Genomic DNA, 19,476 nt, shown 5'->3' on the forward strand with positions numbered 1-19,476 from the left:
GTGGCAACACTGGTTGACTGATAATAAATAAACATTGCAGCAATGCCGATCGCATGAGAGTCCAGCTGGTGAACATTTAGCTAGAAATAAATGATTTTGAGATCTCTTTTTGGAATAAAATTGCCAAATATGAGGAAAAGTACCTTAATAATTATGTACACATCCTTGCAGCTCTCCATAAACAATGAATTAAAAGGTAATTTACGATCTACTGGTCTATTAAAATCGGGAGTGGAATGGCTGTCAAATTCTGCACACTTCACTCAATCATCTCATGGTATAAGCATGACAGTTCAATGTAGTCTAAATGTTTTTCTATTCGCACTGAAAAAATAATTCTTGTGGGTTTGTTTTTATGGTGGGCTTTTGTAATGCTGCTATAATTATCAGTAGGCTAATAGCATAGATTGTAGGTCTACAGGGTCTAGTAATTTTGATTTGAATGCTGTTTTGCTTTGTTGAGGTTTCCATCGTAATGGGCCAAACCAGACCTATTTTGCATTAATGATTTTCCTGATTAATAATTTAATGCACAATTCAAAGTGAAGTCGATTCCTTCAAAAATCTGTGGCAAAGACGCAACAAAGTTGAGCCCTGGTTTGGCCTGCGTGGTTTAGTTTGCCGAGATTTTTCAGATTTTGGCGGCCGATCAGTTCCCAAGACCCCCTTTTGGCCAGTCAATCAGTTCCCAAGACCCCCCTTTTTGGCCAGTCAATCAGTTCCCAAGACCCCCCTTTTTGACCGGCCAATCAGTTCCCTAGACCCTCCTTTTTGGCTGGCCGATCAGTTCCTTAGACCTCAAGTTCGAAACTGGCGGTGGCACACCCCTACCAAAAAAAAATTCGAGTATTTTCAGCCCATATCAGCTCCCCAAGTTCTTGTACGAGTAACAAAGGCAAACAAGTAGCTAATTCAAACTTCAATGCGCTGAAGTCTAACGCCTGACCAGTTGAGCTAACTTGACTGCTTCAGGGGTGTAGCCAGGGAGACCAGGACATTTGTTCCCCTAGGTTACTCATAATCAGGGCATCACTTTTGTTTAAATCAGTCCGAAATGTGAAATTTGCCCCTTAAGCAGCCTCAGCAAATAATATGGTCTATATATATACTCGGCTTTCTACCCACGCTATCGAGGAAGTTTTAAGTTATTTTCCTGTTTTGAATTTATGTAGCATAACTGCTATCAATCTTTGATGTCATAATATTTCCTGGGAGTCTAAACTTATTTTAAATCAACTAGATATTAACTGGTTCAAAAACTATAAATGAAAGTTTCATAAGTATTGTTAGATAATTATTATTAATTAATCAAGGAAAGTGGGTTGTTTGTCTCTAGAATTAATTTAACATCCCCAAAATGTTCACTGTCTTTACATAATAATGTCTGCAATAAACATATCATATCTTAAGGGATCTAAAATGAGCGTTTATTGCGTTTCGACAGTATTTTTGTGGGACATGAGAGCACCTCAGACCTATCGAATTGCATTCTGAATACGAAGCATGTCTTTCTGATATCAAATAATTTTCATTTTTGAAAATCACAATATAATACAAATTTTATGACAAATTATAAAAATTTGATATTTTTCAAATTTTTGATATATAACAGTCCTCAAAGTAAATTATATAAATCTAATGACATATTCTTAAAGTGTATGTAGCAGGGAGGAAAAGCCGATGGTCAATTGAAAATTTTGACCTTTCATATTGAAGATATGTTTTTTTCCCAAAAAGACCTAATTTTTTTGGTGTTTTGGGGGAAAAAACCATATCTTCAATACGAAAGGTCAAAATTTTCAATTGATCGTCAGCTTTTCATCCCACCTACATACACTTTAAGTATAAATCATCAGATTTATAAAGTTTACTTCAAGTACTGTTAAGGGGTACTACACCCCTCGATAATTTGTGTCTATTTTGCATTTTTTTCTCAAAACTAATAACACACTGGTAACAAAAGTTATGTGTATTATAGGGCAAGGAATCCAATTACTACACTGGAATTTCAGTGACCCAAGACAAGCGGTTCGTTATTTATGATAAGAAATAAGGTACCGCTAGGATGTACCTCATTTCCTATCATATAATACTGAACCGCTTGTCTTGAGTTACTGAAATTTCAGTGTAGTAATTGGATCCCTTGCCCCAATAATATACATAACTTTTGTTACCAGTGTGTTATTAGTTTTTGAGAAAAATGCAAAAATAGTCACAAATTTACCACAGGGGTGTAGTACCCCCTTAAATATTAATTTTTTTTAATGATTTGCCATAAAATGTGTATCAAATTGCTAATTTCAAAATTCAAAATTATTTGATATCAGAATGACATTCTTCGTATTCAGAATGCAATTCGATATGTCTGATGTGCTCTAATGTCCCACAATAAATACTGTCCAAACGCTCATACCCCAGCCCTTAAGAAGCATAAGTCAAATTTTAGTGAAATGTTAGCATATTTTACAAGTAACTAATGTTAAATGTGAAATGTAATGATAAGAATATTTTGATGAGGTGAAAGATGGAATGTTCCATTTATTGAGGCAGAACGTCAAGTTGAATAGGACCTTTTATCTTTCTCGTTCACCAAGAGGTAATCTGGCATATAAAACTTTGTAGTTCCATATAGTGTGTTTTTAGGTCTGGTCAGTTGCCTTGTAAGCAACGAAAATGCAAAAAAAAAAAAAAAAAAATGCATGATGTGTGACATGTTTTATATACTTATTATATTGTTGTAAATAGGTAAAGGCTATGATTTTTTGTTGTAAATAGTTTAAGGATGTGATTATTATTATACTGTGCTGGTAGTAGTAGCATCACAGTTGGATTTCAAACAAGATAGTATTTTGTATTATATTATAAAATTGGTTTTTATTTTTTATTTTGATGTTTTAAAACCAAAATATTGTATTTAATCATAGAGATTGCCAAATTGATCAAATGTATAGAAATGTTTCCATAATAGTTGACATGTCAATCAGACATGTGATCTAGTAGACCTAGATCTCAGTTTCACATTGTCTTGTATTCCATTTTAAATTCACAATACCCCTGTGGAAGATTTTGGAAATCTTCCGCATGGGGAATAATGAAATTCAAATGAAATAAACACATTAGGAATTTCTATTTGAATTTCATACACCCTCTGAGAAAATATTCTTTCCAAATCTTCCACAGTGGGAGGGCAAAATAAAATAGAGTTGGTTAATGTTAATATTCCTGGAAAGATATTTCCAAAATCTTCCACAGTGGTAGTGCAGATTTTAAATGCAGTATTGCTACTGCAGGATTGAATTATTCAACTAACAATGGCTGACTTGTGCCACATCCAAATTGATGGTGAATTAGAAAGTAAGAAATACTCTGAATGCGTATAGAATTAGTTAAAATCTGAAAACAGGATTGCATTTGAACAGTCTGAAATGTGTTAACAGTCTGAACAAATTGTACTTTGTACACAAATATTAAATAAGAACTGAAAGAATTTGATATAAGGCAGCTAATAATGGAGTAAGAACAAACTTAATCCTGACGTAGCAGTATTATAGTGTTCTGTCGTAACAGTATTTTTTTTATATATTGTACTTTTCCAGGAAACAGTGTAGAGCAGTCTTCAAAATTGGGGTACACTTTTGCACCCCATTTTGAAAGTTGTGATGCACTATCATCTGACACACAGCACAATGCAATCTCTGACAATCAATACATAAAGTTAGTACAATGTGGTATCGCAATTTTGCACCACACTTTAAAAGTTGTATCATAACAGGCAGATTTTGGGGAGCAAATTGCACTGCGATAGGGCTTATTTTGAATGCTGGTGTAGAGTAGACAAGCAAGCAATAAAGATGCAATTGAAATAAAATAAAATATCAAACTTGTTATATTTGATTATGTTTTTGTTTGTTGTTTTTCTTTGTGTGTTGTTATAATCACCCGCAATAGTCATATCAAATGCTTAAAGGTTCTTGTTGTAATCAACAGTCCGGTCCGACTGCCTGATCAGGAAGTACTGCCGAATCAGGCAGCATGTTGCCGAGTTAGGCAACACAGGCTTTGGTAACCCTTCCGAATTCGACAGACTAAGGACTAAATTGTTCATGGTGATTTTATAAAAGATCGGTGGAAATTTTACTTTGACACACATGAGCCTACTACCGGGCGAAAAAAAAAAAATTCCACCGGAGAAAAATAATTTAAATAACAAAACTATTTCTAACGTTTTTTTTTAAATTTGATTTAAATATGCAAATTAACTTTATTTTAACTAATATTGATGAAAAATTACTACTAATTGTACATTCATTGATAATTTTATATATTTTACCTACTTCTTTACTCTAAACCAAGAAATAACAGTATATTAAAAGATGCTCTATTTGAAATAGAACATTGCATTGTGGGATACCATACTGCCTGACTCGGCAACATACTGCCTGATTCGGCAGTACTTCCTGATCAGGCAGTCGGACCGGACTGATCAACAGTTCACTATGGTCAGGTAACTGTGATGTCAAGTCACATTTAGATGAACTTTGACCCCATTATTCGAACTGGATTGTGCATCAACATGGAGATGAATTTGCAAAACATTCTGATTTCCTGCTTGTGTTATATCAGGCATTTTCAACTTGATAAGTTTGTCACAAGGGGGCGTGGCAGTATCAGTGGCTTCATGCCTGCCCGTCATTATGTAGGCTATTTAAATCATTTATATGCAATATTTTTTTGAGTCTTTGTTCTGATTCATAATCACATGTGGCACATTCTCCGATAAAGTGTTCAAAATGTCAAATCTGTGTCGCCCAAAATTTCAAGTCGTATTCAGATTTGTTTCATCAGAAAGAAATAACTTTTATTAATATAACTTATACTTAGGAGTTGCTTTCTAAAATGTGTGAGCCTAGAGGTTTTAACATGCCTAGAAAGTATAAAACAATAAAGCTGATTATGCATGTGCATTGTTTTCCTCCATGTCGGCAGCCAAGGTGCGTTCCGTATAATTTTACCCTGCTCGCTAAACATGGGCGCATATAATGGATTATAGGTACTTTTCATTAGCTGATATCATGCCCTAATTTAATATAAAGTATAAAACATTTACAACACAGATTATTACAATTTTCCAACAGGTCTTTGAGACTATGTCACCAATATTGTTCACAGATACGTTACCATATTTCTAATGGATAACAATCTGTGAAAATTATTAGCTACATGAATGTTCTCATATGTGATGGATCAAGCAGGCTCCATAGTTATATTATATATATGGAACATAACACAATGGTTTCAAAGTAAAACAAATCAGGTATATTAATGGCAAAAAGTCCTGACGTAGCGTTCATGTTACCTAATTCTACTCCCCTCGGAAAAAATGCTGTGATAAATGAATCCAAATACCATACCAGACTTTAGTACATTGGGTGATGGCTGATCAAATATGGGTATTAAGTCGGAAAGTTTTTTGCACGGTTAAGACAAAGGTGGGAAAGGGCTTCACAGATACGTTACCACAGATATGTTACCCACAATACGTACAAGTAATATTGCTCAAAAATGAAGTATTGTTGAAAAGTCACCCATGCATTGTTTTGTGTTCTTTTAAAACTATTAAAGTTTACGATTCTGAATGAATTTCATGAAGTCTTTGTGGTTGGCATTTTGCCATTCCGGAGACCAAACTTGAACACTTTATCTGAGAATGGGCCATGTGAAACATTTCTTGGAGAGAAGGTTGCCAGAAGGTATTCCATAAGAAGTAGACCTTAGTCATGTTAGCCTTACTTCCTTTGGGAAAGCTCTGGTTTATATTTAGAACGTGAAGAGATTATTCATTTGTCTGTCTAGTTGCCATCTTTACTCCCGATTCTAAAAAAATTAAAAAATACAGCACTAATTTCTGTGCTTTAAATAGGCTATATGTTATCCTGTTTTGGAAACATAGCTGTATTCTAATCCTTCAGTTGGACTTAAGGGCTGGGGTATGAACGTTTGGACAGTATTTATTTTGGGACATTAGAGCACATCAGACATATCGAATTGCATTCTGAATACGAAGAATGTCATTCTGATATCAAATAATTTTGATTTTTGAAATTCGCAATTTAATACACATTTTATGGCAAATCATTAAAATTGATATTTTTGATATTTAACAGTACTTGAAGTAAACTTTATAAATCTGATGATTTATACTTAAAGTGTATGTAGGTGCGATAAAAAGCCGACGATCAATTGAAAATTTTGACCTTTCGTATTGAAGATATGGATTTTTTTTCCCAAAACACCAAAAAATATTAGGTCTTTTTGGGAAAAAATTCCATATCTTCAATATGAAAGGTCAAAATTTTCAATTGACCGTCGGGCTTTTCCTCCCTGCTACATACACTTTAAGAATATATCATTAGATTTATATAATTTACTTGAGGACTGTTATATATCAAAATTTGAAAATATCAAATTTTTATAATTTGTCATAAAATTTGTATTATATTGTGATTTAAAAAATGAAAATTATTTGATATCAGAAAGACATGCTTCAGTATTCAGAATGCAATTCGATAGGTCTGAGGTGCTCTCATGTCCCACAAAAAATACTGTCAAAACATAATAAACGCCATTTTGGATCCCTTAACTGGCAATAAAGTCTAATTTTAACATTTGGCAAAAGACATACATTAAATGGTGCTTTTTTGTATAATTTGACAATAAAATGTACAAAGTCTAATATCAGTCTAGAAATACCATAAGGCTAAAATTTTAGCAAACACACTTTCTATTCTAATATAAGGCCAAAAAAATAAATTGTTTGGTTGCCTTTCCAAGATAAAAATTTAGAGGGTCGGTAGGTTGATACTTTTTTTTTTCATGGACTCTTCTTCCATTTTTCCTCCATTTTGAAAATGCTACACTGCAAAAACTGTGTCTAGAGATTAAACACTATTCTAGACACCATCTTGTCCTCATGTAAACATGTTTAAATGCTAAACATGTTTAGGAATTTGATGCCTTTTGTTTAGATATTAAACACTATATGTTTTGAAGTTTGACATTGGTGTTTAGATTTTACACATGTTTACTAATCGAGGATAAACACAGTGTCCAATCTCTAGACACAGTTTATGCAGTATAGTATTGACAAATGCTTGATCATTTTACGGTAAAAAAATGTGCGTGTTTTTGACTGAATTTAAATGGAAATACTTCTTGTTTTTAATCAAATATGCATTTAATAAATAAAATAAATGAATAACAAATGCAAAATGTCCTTGATACTGTCTAAATTTAAGGTTTCTTCTAAAAAGTGATTTAAAAATTGGTCTCTGAGGGCAACCAAACATATTTTTTTTGGCCTAAGACCATAAGATGGTATTCCCATTTTGTCTAATTCTCACTTGGTCCTAGTATCCCTTAGTCCAATTCCAAGTGGGCAATAAGTGAGACTTGGATTAAGTGAGAATTGGACTAACTTGGACATGAATCAAGTGAGATTGTACTAAATGGGACATGGATCTGTAAGTGAGGTTGGCTATCTAGACCAAGTGGCATTTGACCAAGTGGGATATTCCAATTGTGTTTATGTGGTGTGCAAGTCTGGTATTTTTTTTGTCGGTGTGTGGGGGTGTGTGTGTTGTAACTAACATGTATGTGAATCTATTTAAGGCAGGTCTTTTTTCAGCAATTTGAATTAATCCAATCAAATTGGTGTGCTCTTAAGCCATCAGCATCATCATTCTGCATAAGCTGTAGAGCAGGTGACCACAACATGCACAACAGTCATTGGAAAGTCAGTAGTGTGACTTTCTGTTCTTCTTGCAGCAAACAAAAATGTTCTGAATTACCTACATTCAAAACATTTTAATAACATTTAAGTTTACTTAAATAAGATTAACTAAGTAAGTATACATGTCAAGAAAATATAAATACAATATGAAGGTCAATTTGTTACTGTAATGGGTTATTCCATTTGAAATACCAGGAAACTTTCCTGGAAATACCTACACCCCGGTACCCCAGGTCAACATAAAAAGTGGTAACCATGTGTGTTCTTCCTTTTTTCAAAACCCCCCTTTTCACTGATTTTTCATTGATTTTACCCCCCTTTTTTTTTTTAATCACTGACAAAATCAGGGTATAAAATACCCCCTTTTTCAAGGTTTTCAATGAGAAGATTTCCAGACACCCCTTTTCAATGACTCCAAATATTTTAATATATTAAGTACAAAATGTGCAAGTATGAACATTACTTTGTGTCTGTTGTACTCCCAGATGATCCTGTGTTATTAACTGGGGTAATTACAATGCCTGTATACTGATTTTAATTGAAAATGAACCAAAGAGGAACAATCCCTCGAAGTTTTGTGTACAGAGGTTCCTTTAAGGTATTGTGGTACCCAAGTTTTGACACAAGACCTCAGGCTGCACAACACTATGGGTTGGATACTCAGATCAGATATATCTTAAACACATACAGAAACAGATAGTAGAAATTCAAATGTACAATTTTGTGGTATCAGTCCAGGTTCCCATCCAGGTTATCCCAGTTCAGACACCTCTGGGAGATCATCGTGCATGTACAGCTTCTACATTATCTAGGAACATCATGCATGTTCATATTATGTACATAAAATATTAAAATATCTTCTATAATAAATTCAGGGAAAGTACTGTCCACAAAACTGTTTTAAAATGTTTCTTTAAAACTGAGCTTGAAATTTTCGAAAAAAACTCACGGATTGCATGATAGGTTCCAAATTCGGCAGCTTTGTTAGTTTGACACATGTCAAATGCCCCGTAAGCTTACTTTGATTTATTTACTTCACGAACGAACCGGCGACGCCAAACTTCAAGTGCAACATGCTAAGAGAAACAACGATACAAAATAAAACTTACATGCATCAGAATTCGAACAGAATTAAAAACCAAGGAAAAATATCACTCGGTCGGTCGTAGAATTCGCTCCAATCACTGCCAATGTTTCCCGCAATGTTTTCAATTCACCACATGGAAAAGTGTATACGGCAGCCAAAACGGTTACATCTGACACCATCGATGTTCGCGTGTTCATTCAGCTCTCTTCAAAGCGCGCGGGAGCATACGTGCAACACCCACTAGACAACTATATCGGAAACCGCCGTGCCAATAGTAAAAAGCTGCCTTCTGACGCCTCGCCAGACGATTGAGGGCGGAATCAATGAAATGCCAGAGGATGGAGGCTGAAGACTCGGGCTGAAGACATCGATCGAACGAACCTGTGAAATACCCTTTTTTTAAATTTCGCAGAGACAATGCTCAGAATACCCCCCTTTTTTCGCGATTTCATGTCCGCGATTTCAGTCAACAAAATACCCCTTTTCCGCAAAATTTAGAACACACATGGTTACCACTTTTTATGTTGACCTGGGGTACCGGGACCTACACCCCATATGGAAGTGTGAATTTCAAATAGGGTTACTTGAATGGGTAGCTCCATTTGAAGTCTATATGCTCTATGTGCATGGGAGATAGAGGTCATGTCTTCCAAAGGGGGTGTATGGATTTAAACTGGAATGTCAATGTTGGCAATAAATTCATTAAATAATGATATCTGGTCATTTCAGCCAAATCATAAAAACAATAATAGAATTTTTTAAATCCATTTTAATAATAGGTGACCTGGATGCAGAGTGCCAAGTGCCTATACATAAATATCAAGCCTGTAAGCTTTAGGGGCCTATTTTCACGTGATGGGAGGGAGCTTGGGAGTTTTTATTGTTTATTTATTCTTTGATTCTGACTAATTCATTATGTGACCTTGAAAAGACATAGTACACAGATCTATGAAGTATAAAGCCAAGTTTATCAGCTATTCATAGACCAAAAAGATCCAAGGTTTCCATGGGAGAACGTGGTGCGATAACGCCCAGGAGATTTCAACCAGAAGCATATCAAACCCACTTTGGACCTTCATCGTCAATATTGACAGTGAAATCATAACACATCATGAATATCAAATTATGTACTTTGACTCTGGCGTTATTTGTCGGTAAGTGACATTTTGTTTCCTAATTATCGTGATTCATTCTATCATGCTTGGGTTATAATGATCAATTCTATACATTTGCAATATAATGTGACACAGCATTATGATCCAATCAAGTATAGTCAATCAGGGCATTAAGTATTATCATTATTAAGTTTACATTACCAACTTGCTCAGTAACAATTATACTTTTGCTGAATTCCTTACATCTCAAGCATACTTTGTGCAGTGTTCAAAATAAGGCAAGTCCTACGGCCTAAAGCATGTGAAAACATACTGCAGGCTTACCGGTACACTATAGTTTGATCAGCTCATAGGCAAAGTATATGACTTGAATTAATAATTTGTGATACTTCTGGTAAGATGTCACAAAACAATTTGTGAATGTTAAAACGCCCTCCGATTACGAGCTGATCAAAGTATACCTTGCAGCTGACTTCAACATCAATTCATGCCATTACCTGCGATTGATTTGAGACTCTTACAAAGTGTCACATTCATGTGGACCAGTGTAGCATTGACGTTTGGGTCTTGAAAAATTGTCTTGTTTATAATGACAATTTTTGCATGTATTTTATAGTTTTTGCCTTCATATTTTTGCCTATAGCTCAATTTCACAATTGCTACCTTTTGCCTGCACACATTGTGTCAGACTGTACCATAGGTTCATGCACTTTTCTTTGATGTTTGCATGATGTAATGCCATATGACAGTTACAGTTTTCATCATAGCGATAATGATCTATAAAAGTTTATAAATAAATGGAACAAATGGTACAAGTTTTGGTTCAACCGCAAAGTAATGGTTTTGAGAATTTGACATCACAGAATCACAGATGTATTTGTCAAGTTTTTGCCATACTAATTACTAGTATGTATAATCTTATAATAATATACTCTAGACCAATAATTTAACAGTTAAGAGGTCCAAAGGTTTTAATTCCAGGCTTAAAGGAACACTTCAGCAACCACAACATTATGCCTTATATGTTAGAGAATAATTATCAAGCACGAATTGCAAGATTTTATTTCAAACAAACTCATATTGACCATAAAAACGAATAAAAACAGCAGGCTCTCAAGACGCAATATTCAAAATTCCAGCGCCAAAATTGTCTAGGGCAATGACGTCATGGCTATTTGTGCTCAATTGTCATCAGCCTTCATTGTGTTACTGGGACGTCATTGGCACAGGCAGTTTTGGTGTCCGGTAAATTTGAATATCATGTGGTGAGAGACTACCATTTTTATTTGTTTTTAATGGTCAATATGAGTTTGTTTTAAATAAAACCACATGATTTAATATAATGTTGTGATTCCCGGAGTGTTCCTTTAAGACCAACCTTAAAACTAGCAGCAACAGAAAAACCTAAAGGAATTTAGATTACCAACCACCTGCAACTTTGTTCTTTAAGCAGGAAGCAAGTGATTGTGCTTCTCAGAAACAAGCAATGTTTGACCAAAGCCAAGACAGAGTTTTTAATTGCAACTTTTGACCAAAGTCAAGAAGGAGTTTTTAATTCTCTTCTATCAAACAAAGACACGATGCCCTAAGACAAATTATTGTGGCAACACATTCTAAAAGTCAATCAAAGGTTCTATTTTCTGATAAAAAGAAAATGCACATACTGTGTATCATGTGCATTCTTCATCAGGTGTTGAAAAACATTTTTTTTTCAAAGCAGTAGGCCTAAGTGTATTTCTTTGGATCAGCAAAGAAGAACCTTTTCATTGACTTTATTCTGCCGATCCTGATGAATTTTTATAACTATGTTCCTTCAAAATTGCCAAATATCAAATAATGTTAACACATGATTTGTGAAGTGAATCGATAAATCATGTTATCAAAATGATAAATTTCAAATGAATTTGACAAATACATCTTTCATTTAGATAATTAAAAGTCATGATTAATTAATTGACAATAGACAATTGACATCATTCCAAGAAGTAACTCAGTAAGCGTAATTGATGACACACGTTTATGTTCCAGGCAAGTAGCCAAAATGAAGCACCATAATTAGAAAGTGCCGCGACACCAAAACGTTGACCCCTTATGCAATGTTTCCTCGTATTTCCTCAGTGTAATAGCAGCGGTGTATAACCATGTATGTATTCCTCCATTATGGCATAGCCAGGACTTTGGGACAAGGGGTGAAGGGGGACAAGACAACTTTCAAGGGGGCCAAAATTTGACAAAAATGGGCTAAAAAGTACAAACAAGGCATACAAATCTTAAATATCAAGGATTATAGCTATGATGAGGTGTCTTTGCAGTAGCGTGTCCAGGGGGGCTTTGGGGCTGAAGCCCCTTGACTTTGTTAAAAATCATGTAAAATCAGCTGGGTTTTTTTAAACCCCCGCTTTGGGTCACTTTTTTTTTCACTTTTGTGTAAGGTATGTGTTGTGTCTATGGTCAATAACTTGCACAAATGTTTTAAAAATTTACAAATGTGTTACAAATATGTTTTGGTCTTGGTCAAAACATTTTAATAAATGTCTTTGAAATGGTTTATGCAAAGAAAAAAACCCACACCACAACAACATTTTGTAAAATGTTGTCTAGATAATAAAATATTTTGGCAAACATTATTGTAAAATAAGCACCCGGGGTGCTTGGAGTGCTTATTAAAATTATGAAATGAAAGTTATAAATTGGAATTTATACACATAAAAATTCATATAATGTATCTGAAGTCAAAATCATCATAAATCCCAAACTGGAAGGTTTGTAATTCTTGTTTGTAACTCTAGTTTGACAGGTGGAATTAAATGGGAGTGACAATTGTCACTTGTAGAAACTCTGTAGGGGCACTTATTAGAGGTGGGGTGCTTATTAGGTCAAATATGGTAATAACTTTTAAAAAGGACAGAAATTGTCCTAGATATTTGCCTAGGTTATATCAAATTAGAGACTTGGCCAGAAAAAGTGCTGACTAACATTGAAAACCTTTTTTGCATAAATTAAAAATAAAACAATGTGGAGGATTTTACCAAAAAACAACAACAATAACAACAACAAAAACAAAAAAAACAACAACAAAAACAATGATCTTTGTAGGTCACTAGGGCACCTGTAGCTGTGAGGGCACCAGCAGCATGATAGTGATACTGTTTCACATCTGATGACCCTTGAATTTGTGACATATTCCTGTCCTATTGAGAATTCTTTTTATCAAATTTAAGCCTGATCGGGCATACTTTAACGTTTAACCCCATATGACCTTTGACTTTGGATGACATCGGTTTGATTTTGTTCATGCTCGCCTCATATGGAGAATTGTGTAGATGATCTTTGACCTCAAGGGGGCCTTCAAAACCACCCCTTCATCAATGGGTTAGTCCATATGATATCAAGGAGGTCCCCACCTGACCCCCTCAGATTTGCTTTATATTTTAGTCATATGTTGTACCTGTAAAAATATTTAAAACCTGCAAATTTGAGGTCTGTAGCTCTTACGGATTTTCTGTGGTAGCCATTTAAAGTTGGCGTATGGGGGTCTAAATTTGGACTCAAAAGTTGCTCTTTAAATAAATGTCATCTTTGGGAGTCTGTGACTTCTTTACAAAGAGAGAGAGAGAGGTCTGAAACCTTGTATACACACTAACTGCATGCCTAATTTGTCAAAAAGTAAAAATTAAAAAAATTGGTAATTGCACGCTGTGTCACGGGGTCATTAAATATGCAAGAAAAATGTAATGTTTTGTAAACTGGCAAGTTTAGCCCCCTAAATTCACATTTTTGTCAGATTAATTATTTTTTGTTGTCACTGATGCTAAATATAGGTTAAATACAATACATATCCAAAAAATTGAGGTCACAAAATGTAGCTGGGCAGACACACAGACAGACATAGACTGTTCATTATTTTAGTTTTAGGCTAAGCAAAAAAAAGCAAAAAAGGAAATGTACATAAACATTTTTTGAATAATTTTATGGTACTTTCTTTTTTTTCCTATTTGAGAAATCCAGAATTTTAAAAAACTTTTCATGCAAAATATTCTCAGTAGAAATATTGTTCAAAATATTATTCTCAATGAATGTGTGAAAAGTGAGAATAAATTGACGACAAGATAACCAACTGACTTTACGGTGTGAATTATATGTTATGCTAAACACTCTGTTTTGAGTAAATATATTCGGAATAGTAAATTTCATGAAACAGTTTCAACGATACAATCCAGTCACCAAATTCCAATTTTTTAATGTGTGATCTTGAAGCTGAGGTGCATCTTTTAAAACTAAATAATATTAATGGCTCTGTGAAAGATAAAAAATAATATTAATGCAGAAGCGAGTCCCACATTCTATATACATTAATGTTTTTAATATCACTGTAGGTGTGAGTCTTGTATGTTTATGTTAAATATTTGGATATCTTTTTTATACACAGTGGCTGCCTACTGCCAAACAGAAGCACCAGAGCCAACTGAGCCACAGGAACCTATTGAATCACCAGAACCTTCTGAACCACCAGAACCTTCTGAACCACCAGAAGCTTCTGAAGCACCAGAAACTCCTGAACCTACAGAGCCAGTTCTCCTATGGAACCAACTACCAGAAGATAAACGTCAACGACCCAGAGGACGTCCAGGTGGAAGACAGGGAGGAAATCAGGGTGGTAGGCAAGGGGGAAAACAAGGAAGACGACAAGAGCCAGGTGGAAGACAGCGACCTGGTGATCGACCTGGTGGTAAACCTGACAAGCCTGGTCGCAAACCTGACAAGCCTGGTCGCAAACCTGACAAGCCTGGTCGCAGACCTGATAAATGGCCAGGGACTGCAGGAACAAATGAAACTGGGACTGAGCAAACACCAGATCAATCTCCTGGTGGAAGACAGCGTCCCAACAATCGACCAAGTGGAAGAGGGCGACCAAATGCTGGACCAGGAGTAGGCCAACAACCAGATCAAAGACCAGAAGGGAGAGGAGACCTAATCAAAGGCCAGTAGGAAGACATTGGGGAACTGTTCAAACAGGTCCAGCACTACTAAATCAGTGGGGGCATACAAACCAGCAAATTGTTCCAGGTGTGCCCGTTGAGCCTTCAGAACTACCAGAGTCCGAGTATGAATCACCAGAGTATGACTCAGAGAGTGAAGTAGAAGAGTCAGAGAATGAAACAACAGAGTCAGAAAGTGATATAGAGTCAGAGATTGAATCATCAGAGTATGAAGCTCCTGAATATCCAAATTTTGCAATGATAAGAGGAGGTTTTAATCCGCGTCTCAATCTCACCCCAGCAGATAAGGATGCAATGAAGTTTACTGCTAAAGAAGCAGTAGGGAAGATTATAGGCATTCTGGTTGGAGCACTCATTTTTGTTACAGCAGTTACTATAGGTATTGTTTTGAAAAGACGGCAATCTTCATAGCATTTGAACCAGGTTTTATGAACACTCAAACAATCTTTTAGAAACTCTTGGACACTGTTAACCATAATTGTTATGTTTGTGAAAACTAGTGTTCATATCAGTGTGGGTTATGCATAATGCCAAATAATAGATTAACAAACTCTCCCTATAATGAGTTATTCCATTTGAAATCCACACTTCCACTACGGAAGATTAAGCTTTAATTAATGTCATTAACAGAGGGAGTATGGGTTTTAATTAGAATAGCCAATTGGGTAACTTCCATGAAAAACTCATTCCAGTTGGGGATGATATAGGTGAAGCCCTATATAGAGGGGTATCATGGGTCTATGGGTTATAAATGTATAACCCCAACCTTTGGTTGAGGGGGAGTATGTTGTTCAATTCCACTTGAACAACATACTCCCCCCTCTGTGGCATACTTTTCTTACATTTTGCACAGGGGCTGCAGATTTCAATGGAATAGCCCATAACCAGTGTAGCTGAGAGATCATTGCATACATAAGATTGGGCAAGGTATATGTGATGCGATCAAGCAAAATCAGTTGCAACTCTCAGACATTAAATTTTCAGTTTCTTATAGGATAGTAAAAAGCATTTACAAATCTGGATTTTGCAGAAAACCCCATTTGAATTGAACAGCCAATTCCAAAGATATGAGCAATTAAAGAGTTTCCAAAATAAGAGGAAACAAAAGGAAACATTTTCTTTGTTTGGTTATATCTCAATATTTGACTTCCGATTTTGCTTGATCGCATCACATATTTGCGACACAATCGGGGCCCAATTATCTTTATCAAAATAGGTCATAAGTTTTGAACGGGTACGATTGCTGGAGGTGCTCAAAATTGTTCATGGTTCTTCTCAGAGTGTTTTGTAAATATCTGATGGTGAGAAGTATACCAGCGAAATTTTGAGAACTCTCTTGCATCTCTTTCAGGAGAAGCTTACGGGTCACCATTTACATTATATCTTAAATCATTCTTGTGAAATGTATTGATGTATATAATAAGTTTGCCCTGTAGTAATATCCTTCCAATATCACATGGCCAATGTCCATATCTATATACCACCTGTATCTTTCAACATACTACAATATTGATATATTGTGCTGTATTAACTTGGAACTGAACACTCTTAGAAAAAAGGGTGCTACAAAGGTTCTTTGGCTGTCCTCCAGGGGACACCTTTAAAGGTTTTTCAAAGAACCATTAAAGGTTCTCCAAAGGAGTCTTTAGAACCCCTGTTGGTTATATTAGGACATTTTTGAGTTCTTGAACTGTTGCAGAACTTTTTCCTGAGTGTGCTCCATGTGGGACAAAAACTTTCTAGAAGGTGCACCTTTTTTTCTAAGAGTGTGATCTTGAACCAGGATTCCTGTCATCTGCAAGAATATGGATTCTAATTGCATTATGCATGATTTAAGAAAATACTATCTACATGTGATCAGTGGGTCTTTTCAAGTTTTTGATTATGGTTTCTCTATTCAAGAGATTATGGCTAACAACACTAGAAAGTTGGAGAAAGCATGGATGCATCAGTCATGAATATAATCAGTGTTCTACTTTATTTATAGAGCAAAGTGTGTATGCTCATGAATTTTAGACCATAACATTTGGACAATTTTGATTAATGAAAACTATTATGATCAGCTGCCTCTAAGATTTGACATCAGATGATTGCAAACAACAAACTAAAATTTAAACCATAAACATTTCCACGTTTTCAGCAAGTGATAAAGGTGTTGATAACAGCTGCTGGAAAGAGTTTATCCACAACAGTGGGAAATCATGTGACCTAAATCAAAACTACAAACTTAAAAGGCCCAGTGGATACACTTTTGTTCATTTCTCACCATATGTGACCCCTCGGCGCAAATGAGCCCTGAAGTCGCCAATCATTATTTTTGAGATATTCAACCAAAATATTCTGCTTGAAATGAGCTTTAAAATGATGTATATCATGTCTATAGTACTTGACATTTAAGTAGTGAAAACCAATAAAACAGTCAATAAATCCTTTGTTTCCTATTGTTTATTGTTAAGTTCGATGGAGCATATCTCAATAGTGGCACTGGCGACATCCGGGCTCAGTTGTGCCGAGGGGTCACATATTAGTATATATTAATTATGAATAACAAATGCTGAATAAGAAAAGGACAGAGCCTTTCTATGTCAGCTCTTCCATTGTCAATAGCTATGACTGTCATTTACTTGGCTGCACTTTACATTTTGATCCAATTATGAGATAGCAACTGATTGATCAAGTTTATACACTATACAATTATATTATTTTTAGAATTTGTCAAACAAAAAATACATTTGGCAAAGATACAAAATGCAAATGTATATATGACTAAGAAATATTTTTGGCCGGTTTCCTGTTCAAATTTAATTATATTGGATACCTCCAGTTTTCTGTAGCTATGTATAATAGTACTTATAATGTATATATACTTTTAAAAAACTAGGGTTATGGGGACATTTGTGGGTTTTTTCACTGGGGTATGAGGACTTGGAAAATTTACGCTAGTGTCCTTAAACGATATATAATCATGTTATAAGACCTTTGGACAACACCTTGGGTTACAAGGACCAGCGTTAGGGGTACCTATATATGTGTTAGGGATATATATTCCCTAATCTTACAATTATATGATAATATATATGTCATGTCCCCGTAATCTGGTATATAAAACATATTGTCCCGTAACCCTAGTTTTTTCATGTATATATCAAGAATTTAGTGAGAAATGATAGTTTCCAATCTTTGCAGTTTGTGTTCATAATCATGCGTAAACTGGAACAGGAATTGGGAAATGTAATGTTTCAAATACTAGTTGCTTATTGACAATAATGCATGCGATATCTTGCCTAAAATTGCTTCATTCAGTTTTGCATGAAATGAAGCTTAGCTCAGATATAGCTTAGTACATTTTAGTTTAATTTAGATTAATTTGTTTGTTTTTTTAGAAAATTGAAAAATAATGCTGCTAAATACAAACTGCTTTTATATTGCCTTTGAAGCAGGAAAAAAATCTTATAGTTGATCATACTTTAGTTTAGCTGTATACCATATTTACTCTATTAAATACCTGATGCGTGTTGCATTTCTAAAAGGGGTGGATGTGTTTATTGGAAACAAATCTTTGAATAAAAAATCTGTATGCGTAAGCTTAACCACCCACAGGCAAAATATGATTTACTTCACCATCTCTTCTATATGCGAGTACCCACATCCCCTTATCAAAGCATTTCAGTCACTTTTCCATTCAAAAACTTTCGGGCAGTTTAATAGGGATAGGGTGTTTAATAGAGTAAATACAGTAGGTCTAGTTTAGTTTAGTCTACTGTGCTTTCATATATCTTTTTTTTATTTTATTTTATTTTATTTTATTTTATTTTATTTTATTTTATTTTATTTTATTTTATTTTATTTTATTTTATTTTATTTTATTTTATTTTATTTCAGTTGTTTTTTGTTTTGTTTTGTTTATTTGTTTTATTTTGTTTTGTTTTATTTATTTTGTTTTGTTTTGATTTATTTTGTTTTGTTTTGTTTTTGTTTTGTTTTTGTTTGTTTTGCTGCATTTTGTATGTCCAATTTCAGTTGGATTCACATATTGTAGCAATTTAAATGAGAAAGATTAATAAATGAAAAAAAATGAGAAAGATTAATAAATGAAAAAAAGAAAAGATAATTGATATTGCTTGCTTGTGTCGTTTTTATTCAAATAACAATTTGAAATACTTCTTAGAAGTTGGTAAAATTGCTGTCAAATATTGGCTTCCTTTTTTTACCCATCCTGTATATAAAAAAGAGGTTTGTCTTAGATGACCTAGAACTTGATCAGTTCCCTCGGATCGTGATGTCCAAACAGCAGAGGCGCATAGCGCCGACCTCGAGGCGTGAAGAGGCGCGTAGCGCCGACAACGAGGCGCGTAGAACTCAGATTGCTTGTGGTATGGTAGTAGTCAGACCTCATATAAATTACTTGTGCTATTGGGCAATGGCAGAGAGGCTCTATACTAGAGCTATAGATGACCATGCCTGTTGCTTTTAAAATTTGAATTT

At 34.7% G+C, this 19,476-nt stretch overlaps 1 protein-coding gene across 1 annotated transcript; it reads left to right on the forward strand.

Annotated features, from left to right (window-relative positions):
* The first annotated feature begins 9,881 nt into the window (after nt 1-9,881).
* On the forward strand, nt 9,882-18,882 carry LOC140152910 (uncharacterized). Its single transcript, XM_072175451.1, has 2 exons — nt 9,882-10,030; nt 14,421-18,882. The coding sequence occupies exons 1-2, from the start codon at nt 9,988-9,990 to the stop codon at nt 14,978-14,980; spliced, it is 603 nt and encodes a 200-aa protein (XP_072031552.1). The 5' UTR covers nt 9,882-9,987; the 3' UTR covers nt 14,981-18,882.
* Nucleotides 18,883-19,476: the final 594 nt, after the last annotated feature.

This window comes from Amphiura filiformis, chromosome 5, assembly GCF_039555335.1.
Source record: "Amphiura filiformis chromosome 5, Afil_fr2py, whole genome shotgun sequence".
NCBI lineage: Eukaryota > Metazoa > Echinodermata > Ophiuroidea > Amphilepidida > Amphiuridae > Amphiura > Amphiura filiformis.

Coding starts and splice junctions, on each gene's coding strand:
- LOC140152910 (XM_072175451.1), top strand. CDS start 9,988: ATGAATATCAAATTATGTACTTTGACTCTGGCGTTATTTGTCG. Junction 10,031..14,420: donor GACTCTGGCGTTATTTGTCG/GTAAGTGACATT, acceptor TTTTATACACAG/TGGCTGCCTACTGCCAAACA.